At 39.9% G+C, this 19259-nt stretch overlaps 1 protein-coding gene across 3 annotated transcripts in view; it reads right to left on the bottom strand.

The window, feature by feature from the left end:
- Positions 1 to 17326, bottom strand: part of ZNF713 (zinc finger protein 713) — a 29631-nt gene extending 12305 nt beyond the window's left edge. The window contains exons 1-3 of one of the 3 annotated variants that reach the window (XM_032606706.1): positions 16926 to 17119; positions 6992 to 7419; positions 6309 to 6394 (exon numbers count right to left, since the gene is read on the bottom strand). In XM_032606706.1, the coding sequence (XP_032462597.1) occupies positions 6309 to 6392 (84 nt within the window). In that variant the 5' untranslated portion in view covers positions 6393 to 6394; positions 6992 to 7419; positions 16926 to 17119. Of the gene's footprint in view, positions 1 to 6308; positions 6395 to 6991; positions 7489 to 16925 lie in introns of all 3 variants that reach the window. The other 2 variants (XM_032606705.1, XM_032606704.1) reach the window with 2 other exon arrangements.
- Between the last annotated feature and the right edge of the window lie 1933 nt (positions 17327 to 19259).

The following is a 19259-nucleotide window of genomic DNA, read 5'->3' as shown; positions in this document are numbered from 1 at the left end:
AGGCTCATTCATGTGGCTGGCAAGTTGGTGCTGGCTGTCAGCTGTGAGCTCAACCAGGGGCCTCAGGTTCTCTCCATATGGGCCTCTCCACAGGCTGCTTGGGCTTCCTCACGGCATGGTAGCTGGACCCCAAATGCAAAACTCCCAAGAGAACCAGCTTTCATCATCCAGCCTCAAGAGTCACATAGCTTCACTAAAAAAAGAGGTGATATATGTATATGTATAACTGATTCACTTTGCTGTACAGCAGAAACTAACACAACATTGTAAATCAACTAGACTCCAATAAAAATTAAAAAAAAAAGAGAGTCACATAGCTTCAGTTCCACCACAGTCACAGGCCTGCCCAGATCCAAGGGGAAGTAACACACTCCCACATCTCTTGATAGAAAGAGTATTTGTATCATAGTATATGAGGAGCCTATGGAATGGGAGAAATTGTGCCATTTTCAGAAAATACAATCTGCTACTGTCTACCCTCTGAATGTAAACATTCACATCCCTCCCACATGCAAAATACACTCATCTTCCTCAAGACTCCCATGTTTCATCCCGTTAGAGCGTCAGTGTGAAGTCCAGGATCTTGTCACCTATATCAGGTCCACATGCAGATGAGGATCTTTGAGCACAGTTCCTCAGGTACAGTTCCTTGAAAGCTTTCTCCCTATTTTTCCTTCTGTGAGCTAAAGAAATAGTTATCTGGCCCCCACCCTCTACCCTTCACAAACTCGAAGCAGTGGGAAAGGCATAGAAATAACCACTAGAGACACTCCCATTCAAGTACACAGCAATTCATAGCAATTCTAAAATGTAGTTGAGCTGGGCACGTGTTGAGAGATGTGAATGACAAATAGTTTTCTTTTCAAGCTCAGTAATTCCTGGCTCCTTTATATTTATTTTTTAAAAATTTAAATATTGTTTATGTACAATATTATATGTTACAGGTATAGAGTATAGTGATTCACAAATTTAAAGGTTATACTCCATTTATAGTTATTATAAAATACTGGCTATATTCCCTGTGTTGTATATCCTTGTAGCTTATTTTATACATAATAGCTTGTATCTCTTAATCCCTTACCAATTGTATTGCCCCTCTCCGCTTCCCTCTCCCCAATAGTTTGTTCTCTATATCTGCAAGTCAGCTTTTTTTGTTTTATTCACTAGTTTGTTGTGTTTTTTAGATTTCACGTGTAAGTGATATCATACAGTATTTGTCTTTCTCTGACTTATGTCATTTAGCATAATGTCCTCCAAGTTCATCCATGTTGCTGCAAATGGCAAAATTTCATTCCTTTTTATGACTGAGTAGTATTTTGTTGTGTATATATATACCACATCTTTATCCATTCATCTGTTGATGGACACTGAGGTTGCTTCCACATCTTGGCAATTGTAAATGCCACTCTGATCATTGGGGTGCATGTATCTTTTCAAATTAGTGTTTTAGATTTTTTTTTGATATATACCCAGGAGTGGAATTGCCGGGTCATGTGGTAGTTCTATTTTTAGTTTTTTTGAGAGACCTCCATACTGTTTTCCACAGTGGCTGCACCAATTTACCTTCCCACCAACACTGTATGAGGGTTCCCTTTTCTCCACATCCTTGCCAAAATTTGTTATTTGTGTTCTTTTTGATGGCAGCCATTCTGACAAGTGTGAGGTGGTATCTCACTGTGGTTTTGATTTGCATTTCACTGATGATTAGCAATGTTGAGCATATTTTCATGTCTGGTTCCTGTATATTTCTTTTTTTTAATCTTCTTTTTCCTCTAGCATTTCACTTTAGGCAGCCAGAAGCTGCCAGTTGGCACTTTCAATCTTCTACCTGAAAATCTCCTTAAGTAGATCATTGAGTCCATTAAGTATATTTCCTATTTTCCTTGTTACTGAAGGTGACAGTGTTGACCAAAATTCCTTCTTCAAGCTTCCCCTTTCCTCCAGCTCATAGTAAGATTTTCCTTATTATCCTTTAAGCCCTGTGAAAGGTCCCATAGGCCTCCACTAACTCTCCTTGAAGCCGTTATGATTCTACTAATAATCTTTTCCTTTCCATCTTCTGCCCTTTGTTCAACTGGCTCTGCTGCAAAGCCGATGACACATGTTCTATGTTTGTTTTGGTAGCACACCACTTCCAGGTAACAAAATCTGTACCAGTTATTTATCTATCACTGCATAATAAACCACCTCAAAACTTGGGGGATTAAAACAGCAACTATCATTGATTTTGCTCACAAATCTGTAATCTGGGCATAACTTAGTGGGGACAGCTTGCCTCTGATCTACATGGCATCAGCTGGGAGGGCTTGACTGTGGTTTGGAGAGTCTACTTTCAAGATGGCTCACTCACATGGCTGGCAAGTTGGTACTGGCTCTCAGCTGAGAGCTCAGCCAGGTCTGTGGGCCTTGGTTCCTCTCCATGTAGGTTTCTGCATGAGCTGTTTGGATGTGTGTGTGTGTGTGTGTGTGGCAAGGTGGCTGGATTTAGACCAAGCATCATGAGCGAATGAAGCGGAAGTCTTACTGCCTCTTATGACCTGCCTTGAAAGCCACATAGTTTCACTTCTACTGGTCACAAGCTTGCACAGATTCAATGCAGGGAACACTGACATCGATGTCTCTTGATGGGATGAATGTCAAAGTCATTTTGGATGGCAGATATTTGGTCATTTTTCTGGAAATGCAATCTGCCACACACTCACATTAGCAATGTAAGAGAGTGTCTGTTTTCCCAAAGCTTTGCCAAGAGAGTATGTTATCAAGCTTGTGGAAAATATCAACCCCGTAGGAAATACAAAGCTTGGTGATAAAATGTCAAGCTTTCTCTAGTTTTAATTTAAATTTCCTCTTCTTATGAGTACAGATAAACATTTTTCCTGTGTTTAAGATGCATTTGAATTTTCTTTCCTGTGAATTGTCTTTTTATGTTGTTTTTCAATTGGACTCCTAATCTCTTACCTGATTTAGAGGAGTGTTTTATTATTATTATAAAGACTACTATTATTATTAGAAAGATTACCCCACTACAATTTGAGTAGCAAAAATATTTTTCTGAATTTGACATGCCTTTTTACTTTGCTTACAGTTTTCTTTTCTCATACAGATTTTTGGGTATTTTTAAAGAGTTGAACCCATCAATTTTTTCTTTTATGGCTTCTGGATTCTCAGTTGTAATTAGAAAGTCTTTACTCAGTGAACACTATAAAGGAATTCTCCCATTTTATTCTTGTGTTACTTCTATGGCTTAATTTTTCACATTTAAATATTTGATCAATTTGAAGACTATTCTGATGTAAAGTATGGGGTATGGATTCAACTTTACCTTTTTCCAGGTGGCTCCACAGAAATACCATCAATTATTGAATAAACCATCTTTTCACCACTGGTTTGAGATGTGACCTATATTATATGCTAAATTCCTATTTGTTCAACAGATATTTATTCAGTGCTTCCTACATGCCAACTATAGGGCTTGAGATATACTAGTGAACAAGAGACTAAAATTCTCTTCCTTTATGAAACTCTAGCAGAGGAAGTAGAAGATAAACATGATAACTAGGTAAATTACATAGTGTGTTAGAAGATAAAAGAAGAGTAGAGGAAGAGGGTTTGAGAATGTTGAGGTGAGGCAGTTGCAATTTTATAAAGGTGGTCAGGAAAGATATAATTGAAGAGGTGACAATGGAGAAAAGACTTGAAAAGTTAACAGTACAAAGGCAAGAGTGTTTGTGGCATGATCAAGGAAGATGAATGAGGCCAGGGTAGATAGAGTGGAATGAGCAAGGAGGAGAAGTAAACGATGAAGTCAGAGAAGTAACAGGTCCGGATTCTGTAGGACTGTTTAGGCCATCATAAGGACTTTGGCTTTTACTATGAGTGAAATGGGAGCCATGCGTTTTGAGCACAGGAGTGACATGGTCTGATCTACCATTACCCTGCTATTTCCTGGGCTACATCTTTTTTTTTTTAACATCTTTATTGGAGTATAATTGCTTTACAATGGTGTGTTAGTTTCTGCTTTATAACAAAGTGAATCAGCTATACACATACATATATCCCTGTGTCTCCTCCCTCTTGCGTCTCCCTCCCACCTTCGCTATCCCACCCCTCTAGGTGGTCACAAAGCACCGAGCTGATCTCCCTGTGCTATGCGGCTGCTTCCCACTAGCTATCTATTTTACATTTGGTAGTGTGTATATGTCCATGCCACTCTCTCACTTCGTCCCAGCTTACCCTGCCCCCTCCCCGTGTCCTCAAGTCCATTCTCTATGTGGGCTACATTTTTTGAAGTCATCTTTTTTCTTCCTTTGTCTTTATCCCTCTCACAAAATCTCTTTCCCAGAGCAAAGCACTCAAGTCCACCTATTTTTCTCCATCTTCTAATTTTAAGGTATTACTTTCTATCATCTAGTATACTGCAATAGCTTCCTAAGGGATCTCTCCCCTTTCCTTTCTTGCCTTTCACAAATGCACTTACTATCTAGCATGCACCAGAGTGATGTTTAAAGTAGAATTCAGTTACTTATTATGTTATTACCTTGCTTAAATTCTCTCAAAGGCTTTCCACTGCACTTGGAATAAAAACCCAACTTATCATGGTCATAAAGCCCTGTATACGTAGCCCCTGCATACTTCTCCAAGCTTATTCCAAGTCCCCCTCTCCGTCCACTCCAACAACAGTGGCCTTCTTGTGATTTCTCAAATATACCCATAGTTTTTGTACATGATGTTTAGCACATGCCTAAAATGCTCTTTTCCATTTACTTTTTTTTTTCCAAATCTGCTTTTTTATTGACCTCAGAAGCTGTCATCAAGCTTCATTATATCCAATTTAGTTTTCTCTGGTACACTGTTTATAATTTTAAAAAATTTTTTAATAAATTTATTTTATTTATTTATGGCTGTGTTGGGTCTTTGTTGCTGCATGCAGTCTTTCTCTAGTTGCAATGAGCAGAGGCTACTCTTTGTTGCGGTGCACGGGCTTCTCACTGTGGTGGTTTCTCTCGTTGCGGAGCATGGGCTCTAGGCGTGTGGACTTCAGTAGTTGTGGCACGTGGGCTCAGTAGTTGTGGCTCGCGGGCTCTAGAGCGCAGGCTCAGTAGTTGTGGCGCATGGGCTTAGCTGCTCTGCGGCATGTGGGATCTTCCCGGACCAGGGCTCGAACCCATGTCCCCTGCAGTGGCAGGCAGATCTCTCAGATTACCAGGGAGGCCCCCGCCACTCCAGTCTTAATTGGACTTCTCTCCTCTCTGAGTACCTGCTGTATTTGTTGTCTTTGACATTCAGAGAAGAACCTAATGTTACACTTTTCTGAATATTAATTGTGTGATGTAGGCTTTAAAAAATCTCCTCCAATGAGTTTGCTACCTGTGGATAATGATTATCTCATAACAACATGGAACAACAGAAATCCTCCTTTCTGAAGCAATCGAGACTGGTATCTGGTATGTACCAGCTAGTTAAAGTGGGGATCCATAAACAATATCTCAAAGATTTAAACGTTTAAATTTAAAATACATAAGTGTACATTTATTCCCTTATCTTTTGATATGAGAATGATTTTAATGATTGAGTGCCCATATCCAAAATGTATCACTTCCTGTTTCATTAAATCAAAACAAGCAAATGACTCTTAGGAAATAATACTGATATAGAACCCTCTGAGAGTTTTAGGATTTTCCTTCAATGTTTTACAGTTTTGCTCACACCTAATTTGACAGCAATATTTTAAAAGGTGACTGGCATTTACTGAGTCTTTCCAAAGCATTCAACTAGTTTTCATAGAAACAACTTATCATACTTATACCTCATAGAGGTTTACATCATACTTAATCAAATTGTAACAACTGGTTTAAACAGGTTTTGGAAGAGATACAACAGATTCTCGATAAATATTAACTTGTGGCAGCAGATGTTCTCAGGTACATTAACAGTCCTGTTACCTTCAAGCAGTCACAGTGACTTGGGCGTCATTCATTGTTTGCAGACAGAGTGGCAAATGTTGTTTGAATTCTAGTGAGCTATTTAAGGGAAGGGTGATTAAAACACAGTCTATGGCTTCTTGTGTTACCTTTACAACATCTAGCTCAGACATGAGTCCATGATCTGGTAAAAATGCTGAAGGAGAGAAGAGCTATAAAGGGGCACACAAGGAGAGTGGGAAACATCCCGTAGAGATCAGCATCTGTCACAAAAGTCTCAAGTGCTCTGGATTTTGGGGGCTTAGTACTTCTGAAAATTGAAAAATAAAAGTGCCCCCATTCTGAGAACTATAATAGCATTTCAGAGGAGAGTAAAACTGAACTTACCTGAGACCGCTGTATCTGTGATCCAACATTCATTTCCTTCTCCATGTTTCCCTCCTGGGAAAGTACAGCATTCTGAGAAGGCATTACTGGGAAAAAGAGAGAAGAAGAATCTTGTCAACGTATGACATTAAGGCTGAACCTAAATCTTGGGCCTTTTGTTTTGGATTAGGATGGCAAATGGCTTAGAGAGAAGCCCTCTAAGACATAAGCCTAAAGGCTGGGTGACTTAACTGTGACATTCTTGTTCCTCTATCACATTGAGGAACATAATGCAGGACTTTCTCTCCTCTGTAGTATAACTCCACTTGTTGTGACATATGGGAAGCTCAAAGGTGCTCACTGGTTTTCAGCCCTAGCTACACACTTGGGGAATTTTTAAAAGATGCCAGCGCTTAGCCCCTATTCCCAGAGGTTTGGATTTAATGGTCTAGGGTGATCCTGGGCAACAGCATTTTAAATTCTGAAGTCTCCAAGTGATTCTAAGTGGGAAATGAGAACCACTGAGATGAGGTGATGCAGAGAACATATGTTAAGGGCCTATTCTTTCCCTTTAAGGGGATAAACTCATCCCTAACCTCAAACTCCAGACATCTCCTCTACTCTCTTTAGGATGACCCTTCTAATATAGAAATGAGATTTCACTCTTTTCATTTTTCAGAATGTTCGCTTTCCTTTTTGAGTACCTGGATTCAGTCCTCCACCAGGATGACTACACCTCTTTGCAGTTCTTAAGTTGTAATGTCCCCAAAGCCTTGTTCTCTTCTAGTATGACAGTCAGGAGATACACCAGTACTAGCAGCTTCAGTATCCTTGTCAGTCCCTGAAGGCTGATTTGTCCCAGTGCCTTATAGGAAACAGCCACTCCCAGGCATTAAAGGTGCCTCAACTCATGAGAGGGTCAGGAGCCAGTGGATATCCATGATAATGACTTCTGCTTCCCAGGAGCAGCCACTCTCAGAATCTTGCCTTGTTCATGCAGAGTTGAGATGCAGAGGTTCCTGAAAGTGGCTATTACATTCGTTTTTCTCCCTAAAGGCATCAATCCTTCATGTACAGACTTCACTATGATATTCAAATCTGCCTCCTGGTTGAGCAGTTTCAGGTTGAGCAACTGTAATGAGATGCACCAGAGTCAGCAGAAGAAATCCAGCAGTGTCAGTCACCTAGGGACCTAGGGAGTCTATAAAGACATACAAACTATTCATTCATGAAGATAGAGCCCCGTAGGATGTGGAATTCTTTAAAACAAGCAAAAAGCATTTTTAAAATTTCTCAGATTACAAAGAGCAGAGATGTACAGATGCATCAACTACAACAAATTTAGCCTCAGTCCTCTCCCACCTTCTTCTCAGAACAGAAAACATGTGGTCCTTGCCCAGAGGCAGACTTTCAGATAGAGTTTTCTCCTCAGAAAGAAGAAAAAACAGGTGTTTCACCAATACCAACAACAGAGTGAAGTGTACTGATCTGCTAATAATCAGGAGAGAATACATTTGTTCTCTGCTCACAAAAGTTGACCTGAAAAACTCTTCTCAAAAACTATTGATAGAAATGAAGAATGAAGTCATTTCTGAGAAGAAAAAGAGAAAACTGCAGTTCCAATGGAGTGGCCCTGTTAGATAAGGAAGCCATTCAAGCCAAGACAAGGCACGATTCTAACATTTTACAACCAGTTGACTAAGAGGCAGACCTTTCAAGAGTAATTTTAAAGCACTTTAAGAACTAGGTCCTTATTTTTCCAAGCAAAAGCTCTAAAAAGGTCCTATGGTCTGAAGAGTCAGAGAGAATCTACAAGGATGTCCTGAGGTTTCAAACCCAATCACCTGAAAACCATTTATTCACAACAACGAAAACAGCACTAACCATGTTAGTGGACAGGGTTTCTCCTTTATATTTGTGAACCCAAGGCAATGAAGAACATTTCAAATATATTATACATTGTATACAAATATAGCTAGTTTGAGAATACTTTTTTTAAAAAAATATTTATTTACTTATTTATTTGGTTGCGCTGTCTTAGTTGTGGCAGGTGGGCTCCTTAGTTGCAGTTCGTGGGCTCCTTAGTTGTGGCATGCGAACTCTAAGTTGCGGCATGCATATGGGATCTAGTTCCCTGACCAGGGGTTGAACCCCTGCCCCCTGCATTGGGAGCGCAGAGTCTCAACCACTGTGCCACCAGGGAAGTCCCCTGAGAATACTTTTTATGGCATCTGATGGGACTAGGGTTCCTTAAAATACACCTTTGGAAATGCTGATTTAGTTCTCAGTTCCTTGGTTTAATGAAGGATTCTGAGTTTAATGAATTCTTGGCTTAATGAAGCTCTAATCACAGAGCTAAGTGAAAGAGCTGGTTCTAGAACACTTAGGTCTTCTGATTCAGCCCTGGGCTCCTTTCTAGTATATGCTAAAGTCCTTTTTGCTACTTGTTTTCTCCCTTTTCCTTAAAAAAGAATCTGATCCCTTTCTTTTAATAATTTCCCTTTTAATTCCTATATTGGAAAGAACAGAAAAAGAGAACAACTCCCGACCCATAAACTGTGCAATTTCTCATACAACAAACGGGTGGAGCTTTCCAGAGAGAGAGACTGCAGAATTGCCAGTCTTTTTCAAACAAGTAACCATGATGGCTGGGAAAGTAACAAATTCCCTTGACTGATTAAAGAATACTAGAATTATAGTCAATTCAGAGGAAGAATGATTCTGGCTTAACAGTTTTCATTTTCACCCCAAGCTCTTCCAAAAATCTGAGTGAACTTCACTGCCCATAGAAAATCTATGCCGTGGTTCTCAATCTGGGCTTTCATTAGACTCAGCCCAGATTTAAAATGACACTACAGATGCATATATATAGGGCCAGATGCATATATATATATATGCATATATATAAAATGACACTACAGATGCATATATATATGCATATATATATGCATATATATGTGTGTGTGTGTGTGTATATATATATATATATATATATATATATATATATGGCAAGGCTCTACCCAAGAGCTACTAAATCAGAATCTGTCGAGAAGAATTCTGGCATCCACATATTTTTTAAATGCTCCACAAGTGATTCTGATGCAAGCAAGAACTCAGAACAACTATCAGAGCCTTTTGTTTCCTTCACACCCTCAATCCCAATGATTTTCACCATCATTCTACTTCAGTCACCCACTTCCAGGTCTGAACCACTTCTGAAATCTTTCTTACCTTACACAACACTAGACTGTGAATCGGGAGACCTAGGTTCTAGGCTAGATGGGGAAGAAAATGAAGGCAGGAGTAGTGGTTTAATAGATGCAGGGAAAATAGACAAAAGAGCAGTGTTTATCAAAGTATGGTCTGAAGATCACTTGAATCATGGTATTTGTTGAAAAGCAGACTCACTGGTCCTATCCTAGATCTCATGAAATAGCACCTCTGGAGATATTATTGGCCCAATAATTTGCATTACAAAGTTATTTCTTCCCTGGAATCAGTCCGTTCCCTCCAGCCTCCCTACAGGCACGAATCTAGCACCTATCTTCTCATTCCTAGATCTTCAACTTTATCTTTCACTTTTATTGACTCCTTCCTATCATCATTTAAAATCATTTAATGTCTCTCCCAACATTAAAATTTTTCACTGGCTTTTACACCCCTTTGCAACTACCATTCTTTATTTATTCAAGGCTACAACTCTTCAAAGGATTGTCGATACTTGTCTCTACTTCCTCATTACCCATTTATTTTTCAATTCTCTGTAATCTTGCTTCTGTTCTGCCATCAGCACTCCCCTGAAATTGCTCTGGTCAAGAATACCAAACTCTCTTTTGTAGTTCATGCAATGGACCTCATTACTTCTTGCTTTCTTGAGCTCTGATGGTATCTGGTACTGCTGACAGCTGCGTCTTGCTTTACTTCAGTGGGCTATGTTCTAATCCCTTTTCCTCTGCCTACCATTCACATATTGTTGTTCCTTAGGATTTTCCAAAATCTACTCTCGCCCTCTCCACACTTGAAGTGAAGGGACTTTTAAAAGATTTGAACCTGACTCTATCAGTCCCTCACTTGAAATTCTTCAGCAGCTTCCTTAGGCTGGAGTACAAAGCCATAAAGAAACCTACGACCTGCTTCCTGTTCCCTCTCAAGCCACTCTGCTGTTTGCTTTTGAGGGTTCATACACAGCATCCTGCTTTTAGGTGTTTAAATGTGCCATGTGTGGGATCCACCCCCACCTTCTCCTCTAGCAATACCTACGGCTTCCTTCAGGTCTCAGCTTAAATCAAGTAAGATTTTGACATCACGGACGAAGTGAGGCCCCCTTGTTCACACCTTCCTTCTTTAGGTAGCACTTTTTATTGTTGTAATTATTGTACAGTTATCCATCTTTATTTATACCTCACTACTGTGTGATGTTAACCTCCATGAAGGCATGAATCTGTTCTGTCTTGCTTAACTATTCTAATTTCAAGGTCCGGTATGTGATTCATAGTAGATATGTATCAAATATTTGCTCAATGAATAAATGAAAGGGTTCTGGTGTTTGCTCTTCTATTTTTTTATTTTTTATTTTTTTAAAGTTATTTTTATTTTTATTTTTTTGCGGTACGCGGGCCTCCCACTGTTGTGGCCTCTCCCGTTGCGGAGCACAGGCTCCGGACGCGCAGGCTCAGCGGCCATGGCTCACAGGCCTAGCCACACCGTGGCACGTGGGATCTTCCCGGACTGGGGCACGGACCCGTGTCCCCTGCATTGGCAGGCGGACTCTCAACCACTGCGCCATCAGGAAAGCCCTATTTTTTAACTTTCTATTTTGAACCAATTTTAGACTTACAGTAAAGCTGCAAAAGTAGTACTCAGTTCTTAAATACCATTTACCCTACTTGTCCTAATATTAATATTTTACGTAACCATGGTACAATGATCAATACCAGGAATTTAACAATATTATTAATTCAAATTTCACCAGTTTTTCCACTAATATTCTCTGATCCAGGATCCCACATCGCATTTAGTTTTTATTTTTCCTGAGTCTCCTCCAATCTGTAACAGCTCCCCAGGTTTTCTTTCATGAGCTTGATACTTTTGAAGAGTACTAATGAATTATTTTGTAGAATGTCCCTCAATTTGGGTTTGTCTGATGTTTTCTCAGGGTTGGAATGAAGTTAAGAATTTTAGCAAGAATGACACAGAAGTGATGTGTCTTTCTTAGTGCATAATATGAATGGGCTTATGATGTAGATATGTCTTATGAATGGTAACGTTGACCATTATCACCTGGTTAAGGTGGTGTTTACCAGGTTTCTCCACTGCAACAATTATTAATATGGTGTTTGCTTAATGGTGATTCCTCTATTTCCCTCTTTCCTACTAATTATTAATTGGAATTTCTCCATAAGGAAAAGCTGTTCCTTGGCTCTAATTTATTTATATCTGTATGGATTTATGGATATTTGTTTTATTTTATGAGTTAAAATACAAAACATTATTATTTTATTATACAAACTGTTCCAGCTTTGGCCATTAGGAGGCTCCTGTGTTACTCTAACCAGCTCAGCTATTTTGAACACTTCCTGTCACCATAAGATGTTCTAGGCTCTTGTATTTTCCCTGACCATCCCTGGAATCAGCCAGTTCTCCAAAGAGCCCTGGTTCCATTTATTGGAAAAGTGTTTAGACACAAAAATCTGGGTACCAGGTGTGCTGCTTGCTACTGGTGTATCATTGCTTCTAGGCCCTCCAGGAGACTGAGCTACGAAGTATATATGTATGCATATTAACCACACATATACATACTTCTATTGTGTTTGTCTATATATTAAATACCATGAGTTCACACTGACACCTCTGGTTCCAATCCGATACCACAGGGCTCATTTTGGTCTTCTTCCTTTTCTCATTGGTAACTTCTTTCTTCAACAGTGAAAAGTTGTTGGCTCTCATTATCTACAATATATTTACTTATTTGTTCAATTCTGGTATACACACAAAGTAGTTTCAGAATTACTAACTCATACCCTTGTGAGAAACACATTTACTAGCTTGATTACAGCATTTATGTAGAGTTCTCTTTGTCTTTAACCTTAGAGTATCCAGTCAAGATAGTGGTTCCTAAAGTTACTTAGGTCAGTTCTTTTCTTTGCCACTTCCTTCAGTGAGATTATGTCATTCATTTGTACTACAGTTATGTTTATTTGTTAGTGTTTGTATTCATTCTCTTCTATTTTTACAGCCGTCCCCTGGTATCCCTGGGGGACTGGTTCCAGAATCCACTGCAGATACCAAGATCTGAGGATGCTCAAATGCTTTATATAATATGCTGTGTAGTATTTATATATAAACTATACATATCCTCCTGTATACTTTAAATCATCTCTAGATGACATTACTTATAATACCTAACGCAGTATAAATGCTACATAAACAGTTGCCTGCACATGGCAAATTCAAGTTTTGCTATTTGGAACTTTCTGGAATTTTTTCCCCAAATATTTTCCATCTGCAGTTGGTTGAATATATAAATGTGGAAGCCGAAAATACAAAGGGCTGAATGTAGTCTATTTACTCTCAGGTGGCTTCACCCATTGCTACGGTTTCATTGATCATCTTTTTTGAGCTATATAACCACATACACTCTTATTGGACATCCCCACCTACCTCGTGGGTTTGTTGTGAGGCTTAAGGGATTAAATATTTGTAAATATTTAGATCATATTAGCACTTAGTTAGCGGTATTTATATATTTTACATATTGCTCTTACTCTATCATATCCCCTGTCTCAAGGAATAGTGCTACCAAACCTGAAACCTGAGTGCCATTCCTGACCTCTCTTTCTTTCCCTTAGTCTCATTCCCCAATCAAACGTCAAATCCTGGTAAATTTCCCTCCTTAAACACGTAGTGAGTGTTCCATCTTCACTTCCACTACCTTTATTCAGGTATCATCTCTCACTTTGATTACTGCCACACCCATCTAACTGGTCCTTGACTTTAGTCCAACATTTTCTTCACACTGCAGCCAGAGAGATCTTTCTCCACACCCCTTCTCTACTGTGGAAACGCCTTCACTTTATTTTCTGACAAATGTTAAAATGAAAATTTTAGTAAATACAGAAAAGCAGAAAAAAAATCACCTGTAATGTCATCACCTAGAGATAACCAATTACTTTTTTGGGATATAGCCTTTCAGGCTTTTCCCTCACAAACACACACACACACTCATGCACATTATAATATGGCATGTTATTTCTTTTTTGAAACCTGGATTTTAATTGATAATATTGTATACATCACTTCATGGTAGAAAACAAAAATCTAAATATTCATTAAAAAATAGGCTCATAGTATATTCCACTGCATGCGATACCTAAAGTTTATTTAACAAGTTTATTATTAGTAGACATTTAGGCCTCTCTCCTTCTTTCTCTGCTGTTACAGACAACAGCAAACATTATACAGTTTTGGCATAATTTTGCCTGACTATTTCCTTAGGATAAATTCCTAGCAGAGGAACTGCTGGGTAAAAAGGAAGGCAAAAGGTGTTCAGAAAGGTGTATCATTTTACATATTCAGCAATATATGATAGTGACCATTAGCCAATGTTAGGTATTATTCTTTTTAAATCTAATACACAAATAGTATTTAACTGCTGCTTTAATATGCAATTCTTAGATAACATGTAAGGTAGGATTTTTTTTTTTTTTTTTTTTTTTTTGTGGTACGCAGGCCTCTCACTGTTGTGGCGTCTTCTGTTGCGGAGCACAGGCTCCGGACGCGCAGGCTCAGCGGCCATGGCTCACAGGCCTAGCCGCTCTGCGGCACGTGGGATCTTCCCGGGCCGGGGCATGAACTCGTGTCCTCCGCATCGGCAGGCGGACTCTCAACCACTGCGCCACCAGGGAAGCCCATAGGGTAGGATTTTTAACTTTTATATTTTTTCTTTTATAAATTACCCTTTTGTGTCAATTGTCCACTTTTCTACCATATTGTCTTTTTCTTATTGATTTGTAAGAGTCCTTTATCACATAGTCTGCAATAAAGGACTAAATGAGGTCTGAATCGTCCAAACTCTGCATATTCCAAGGAAAGGGCCCCTGAAACATCCCGTCTGTTAAGTGTGTCTCTGTTTTCCTGAGGCCTTGGGACTGGTCAAAAAGTTTATGCTAACAATGGGATTTATGGTGGGAACCTTGGGCCATGTGGTATCAGCTTGCCCACTGGAGGAGCTGGAGACTGGAGGTCAGCAAAATGGATGGGCAGCCATGCTTATATGATCAACTTCCAATAAATACTCTGGACACCAAGGTTTGAATGAGCTTTCCTGGTTGGCAGTACTGCATACATATGGCCACACATCATTGCTCAGAGAATTAAGGACTACTTGCACAAGTCCATTGAGAGAGGACAACTGGAAGCTTGCACCTGGTCTCTCCTGGACCCTGCCTTACATGCTTTTTTTTCATTGCTGATTTTAATCTGCATTCTTTCACTGTAATACTCATCTTACTGGGAGTATAACAGTTTTGCTGAGCTCCGTAAGTACTTCTAGAACATCACTGAACCTGAGTATGGTTTGGGGACCTCTGAACACAGATAGTAACCAGCAACTCCCCTGTCATAACATAGATAACAAATATAGTCTTCACTTTATCATTTGTCTCTAATTTTTGCTGCTTTCTGAAAAAGCTAATATTTTAAAATTTTACCTTATAAAACCTGGGTTTTTTTCTCTCTGTATAGGTTCTAAGTGCGTGTGAGGGTTTTTGTTTTGTTTTGTTTTCCTTACACAGATTATACACTTTAACAAGGTTTTTTTTTTTTTACACATTCTACATAAAAACATGAGTATGCAAAACATGGGTGTACACAGAGTAAAATATGTGTGCCTTTCAACTTCTCTTCTACTCTACTTCCCTCCCTGGAGGTAACTCATTGTCAGTCACTTGGTTTGCATCCTTTTCTGTGTATTTATGAACATACATAATATAACCACATACATACTTAACATAATGCACACCATACTATATTCATTGTTCTGCAACATCCTTTATTCACTAATGTCTTAGAGATATTTCTTTGTGTGTTAACTTCACAATAAACTACATAATAAACTATCTTATTCTATTTTATAGCAGCACAATATTCCACTGTATGGGTCTATCACAATATGTTTAACCATATCCAGAGTGAACATTTAAGCTGTACCTATTTCTCAAATTACAAACAATATTGTAATAAACATCTTTGTACATACTTCCCTGTGCACCTGTGCAAGTATTTCTGCAGGACAGATCTTAGAATAGAATTTCTGAACCACAGAGTGAGCTCATTTAACATTTTTGTAAATGCAGTCAAATTGCCATCCAAAATACTTCCTCAACTGTACAACTGGTGCCCTTCCCCCCTGCACTTTCCTCAACACTTTGTATCACCAATATTTTTATATTTTGCCAGTCCAGTGGGTGAAAAATATCTGTCTTCATTTGCATTCTATGGTTACTTATGAAGTTAAGCACTTTTTTCATTGGTTTCCTGTATCTTCTATAAATTGCCTGTGCATATCCTTTGCCCACTTTTCTTTTTTCTCTTTTCTTTGTTCAACAAGTCTCTTTACATATTACAGACACTTTCTCTAACACATGTTGCAAATATTTTCTTCAAATCTCTAATTTTTAGCCCTTTGTTCTTTTCAAATACAAAAACTTTAAATTTTGATATCATTAAATTAATGAATTTTCCCCAGAGGGTTTTGTTTCCTGTTTGGGTGGTTTGGTAGGGCTACAGCATAAAGTGCAAGGGTGGAAGGCCAAGCAGTATGCAATATTAAGGTCATAAAGGGCTTTGAGGGCACTGCTAAGAAACTAAAACATTATCCTGATGGCAGCAGGGAAGCATATAAAAGTTTTCAGCAATAGAGTGACTTTCAACAAATTCTCCATTTAAGAAGAGCACCTACTAAGTGCCATGGTCAACTCTGTCTCTTAGAAAATGGTAACTTTTGTACCTTTTACATTTCCCACAAATCAAAATAACTAAAAGACACAGAAAGCTCATTATGTTAAAAGACACAATTAGGGGAATCTGCTCTGCCACATATTAAAACAAAATGGTATCAGTGCAGAAACTGTGAGGGCCGTGAAACAGTCTAGAAACAGATCCGAGTATACACACGCCTGCAGAATAGAATAAAAGCGTCATTTCAATTCAGTGGGAAAACAGATGATGGCAAGACCACCGGGGAAAAAGGCATATTCCTATCTAACAAGTTATCACAAAATTAATACCCAGTAGGTTAAAATGTAAAAAAGAAAAAAAGCTATGTAAAAAATCCTTTAAAAGTATTACAAGAAAATAAAGGTGCATGTTTTAATACTCTTGAGATGGGGAAAACTTTCCAAAAATGATACCCACCCACGCCTATACCAAAATAAATTGCATAAGATATTAGAGGAAAATAGGTTTGTAATATTGGAATGCGGAGGCCTTCCTATCAAAGGGGCACAGGGTATCCAAGAAGTCTTAGGGCGCCGCTGGGGGGGCTCCGAGTCGACCGGAGGGGCGGCGTCCGCGACCCGGGACCCCGGGGCTGCCGCCCGCCCTGCCCCCTTGCCTGCCGCCCGCGGGGGCCGCACTCACCCGCCTCCACTGACAAAGGGCGCCCAGGCCGGCTCCGCCCCCTGACGACGACACCGCCGCTGCCGCTGCCCGTCCGGACCCAAGCGGGAGAGGGTGATGAGGGCCCTGATGCCTGAGCCAATGACGCCCAGTGACGGGGCCCTGGGGTTGGACCAGCCGCCGGCGCAGCCGGGCTCTGACGAAAGCCTCCAAGCAATGGCGGTCGCGCCGCGCTGGCTTCGGCTCTGCGATACGCATGCGCCGGCGGCGCCCAGGGCCGACCGCTTCCCATATGCAGGGCTCGGAACTCCCACCCGCTTCCCCGGGCCTGCTTCTCACCAGGGCCGCGCTGACCCCGGGGGCCCGGACCTCCCGCTCCCGGCACTCGCAGAACTGCGCCTTCCGAGAGGGCCGAGGACCCCTCATAGCCCCTGCCAATCAGAAGCTCCCGCGTGAGTCGCTGCTCGGTCCCCTAGGTGACCACACAAGCCGTCGCTCTCCTCAGTCCTGAAATACCGGCCCCCTCCCAAATTTTATATTGACGAAACTAAAAATACAATAATAATGATTGAATATATATAATACAGGTCCACTGATGAGACTAATGGAATTCTTTTAAGGGGGTAACATTTTGCTTAATTGGGATTCACCAAAATAGGTTGCAAATGTTCATCTGTCAGTGCTAGCATTCAATGGGGAAAAGGAGAGCCTTTTCAACAAATAGTGTTGGAACAACTGGATATGCACATGCAAAAGAATAAAATTGGACCCTAGCCTTACACCACATACAAAAAGTAATTCAGGGGCTTCCCTGGTGGCGCAGTGGTTGAGAGTCCGCCTGCCGATGCAGGGGACACGGGTTCGTGCCCCGGTCCGGAAAGATCCCACATGCTGCGGAGCGGCTGGGCCCGTGAGCCATGGCCGCTGAGCCTGCACGTCCGGAGCCTGTGCTCCGCAGCGGGAGAGGCCACAACAGTGAGAGGCCCGCGTACCGCAAAAAAAAAAAAAAGTAACTCGAAATGGATCAAAAAACCTAAACGTGAGAAGTAAAATTATAAAACTCTTAGAAGAAAACATAGGAAAGAAGCTTCATGATGTTGTTCTTGGCAATTATTTCTTGTATATGACCTCAAAAGCACAGGCAACAAAAGAAAAAAATGGATAAATTGGACTTCAATATTTAACACTTTTGTACATCAAAGAACAATAGTAATAGACTGAAAAGACAATCCACAAAATGGGAGAAAATATTTGCAAATCATATATCTGATAAGGGATTAATATCCAGAATGTATAAAAAACTACTCTAAGTCAACAACAAATAAACAGGTAACCAGATTTTAAAATGAGCAAAGGACTTGAATAGGCAATTCTTCAAACAAGGCATGCAAATGACCAAAAAGCACATGAAAAGATGTTCAGCATCACTTATCATTAGGGAAATACAAGTCAAAACCACAATGAGATACCAAGTCACACCCACTAGGATGGCTACTACGAAAAAACAGTTAAGTACAAGTGTTGGCAATGATGTGGAGTAATTGGAACTCTTGTGCGTTACTGGTGGGAATGTAAAATGGTACAGCTGCTGTGGAAAAGAGTTTGGCAATTTTTCAAAAGATTAAACATAGAATTACAATATGATCCAGCAATTCCATTTCTGGGTAGGTAACACCAAAAGACTTGAAAACAGGATCTCAAAGAGATATTTGCATCCCCATGTGTGTTACAGCATTATTCACAATAGCCAAAAAGTGGAAGAAACCCAGTGTTTGTTGACTGATGAATGAATAAGCAAAATATGATATGTGTATACATACTATAGAGTATCGTTCAGCCTTGAAAAGGAAGGAAATTCTGAAACATGCTACATGAATGAATGTTGAAGACATTATGCGAAGTGTAATAATTCAGTCACAAAAGGTCAAATGCTACTCAGCCATTAAAAAGAATGAAATAATGCCATTTACAGCAACATGGATGGACCTAGAGATTGTCATACTGAGTGAAGTAAATCAGTCAGAGAAAGAGAAATATCGTATGATATCCCTTATATGTGGAATCTAAAAAGAAATGACACAAATGAACATATTTACAAAACAGAAACAGACTCACAGACTTAGAGAACGAACTTATGGTTACCAGGGGGTAAGGATAGGGGGAAGGGATAGTCAGGGAGTTTGGGATCAACATGTACACACTGCTATATTTAAGATGGATAACTAACGAGGACCTACTGTACAGCACAGGGAACACTGCTCAATGTTATGTGGCAGCCTGGATGGGAGGGGGGTTGGGGGGAGAATGGATACATGCATATGTATGGTTGAGTCCCTTTGCTGTGCACCTGAAACT

The sequence above is a fragment of the Phocoena sinus genome, chromosome 15 (assembly GCF_008692025.1).
Source record: "Phocoena sinus isolate mPhoSin1 chromosome 15, mPhoSin1.pri, whole genome shotgun sequence".
Taxonomy (NCBI): domain Eukaryota; kingdom Metazoa; phylum Chordata; class Mammalia; order Artiodactyla; family Phocoenidae; genus Phocoena; species Phocoena sinus.
The sequence above is the reverse complement of the archived record's forward strand: the minus strand, read 5'-3'. Positions and strand labels throughout refer to the sequence as shown.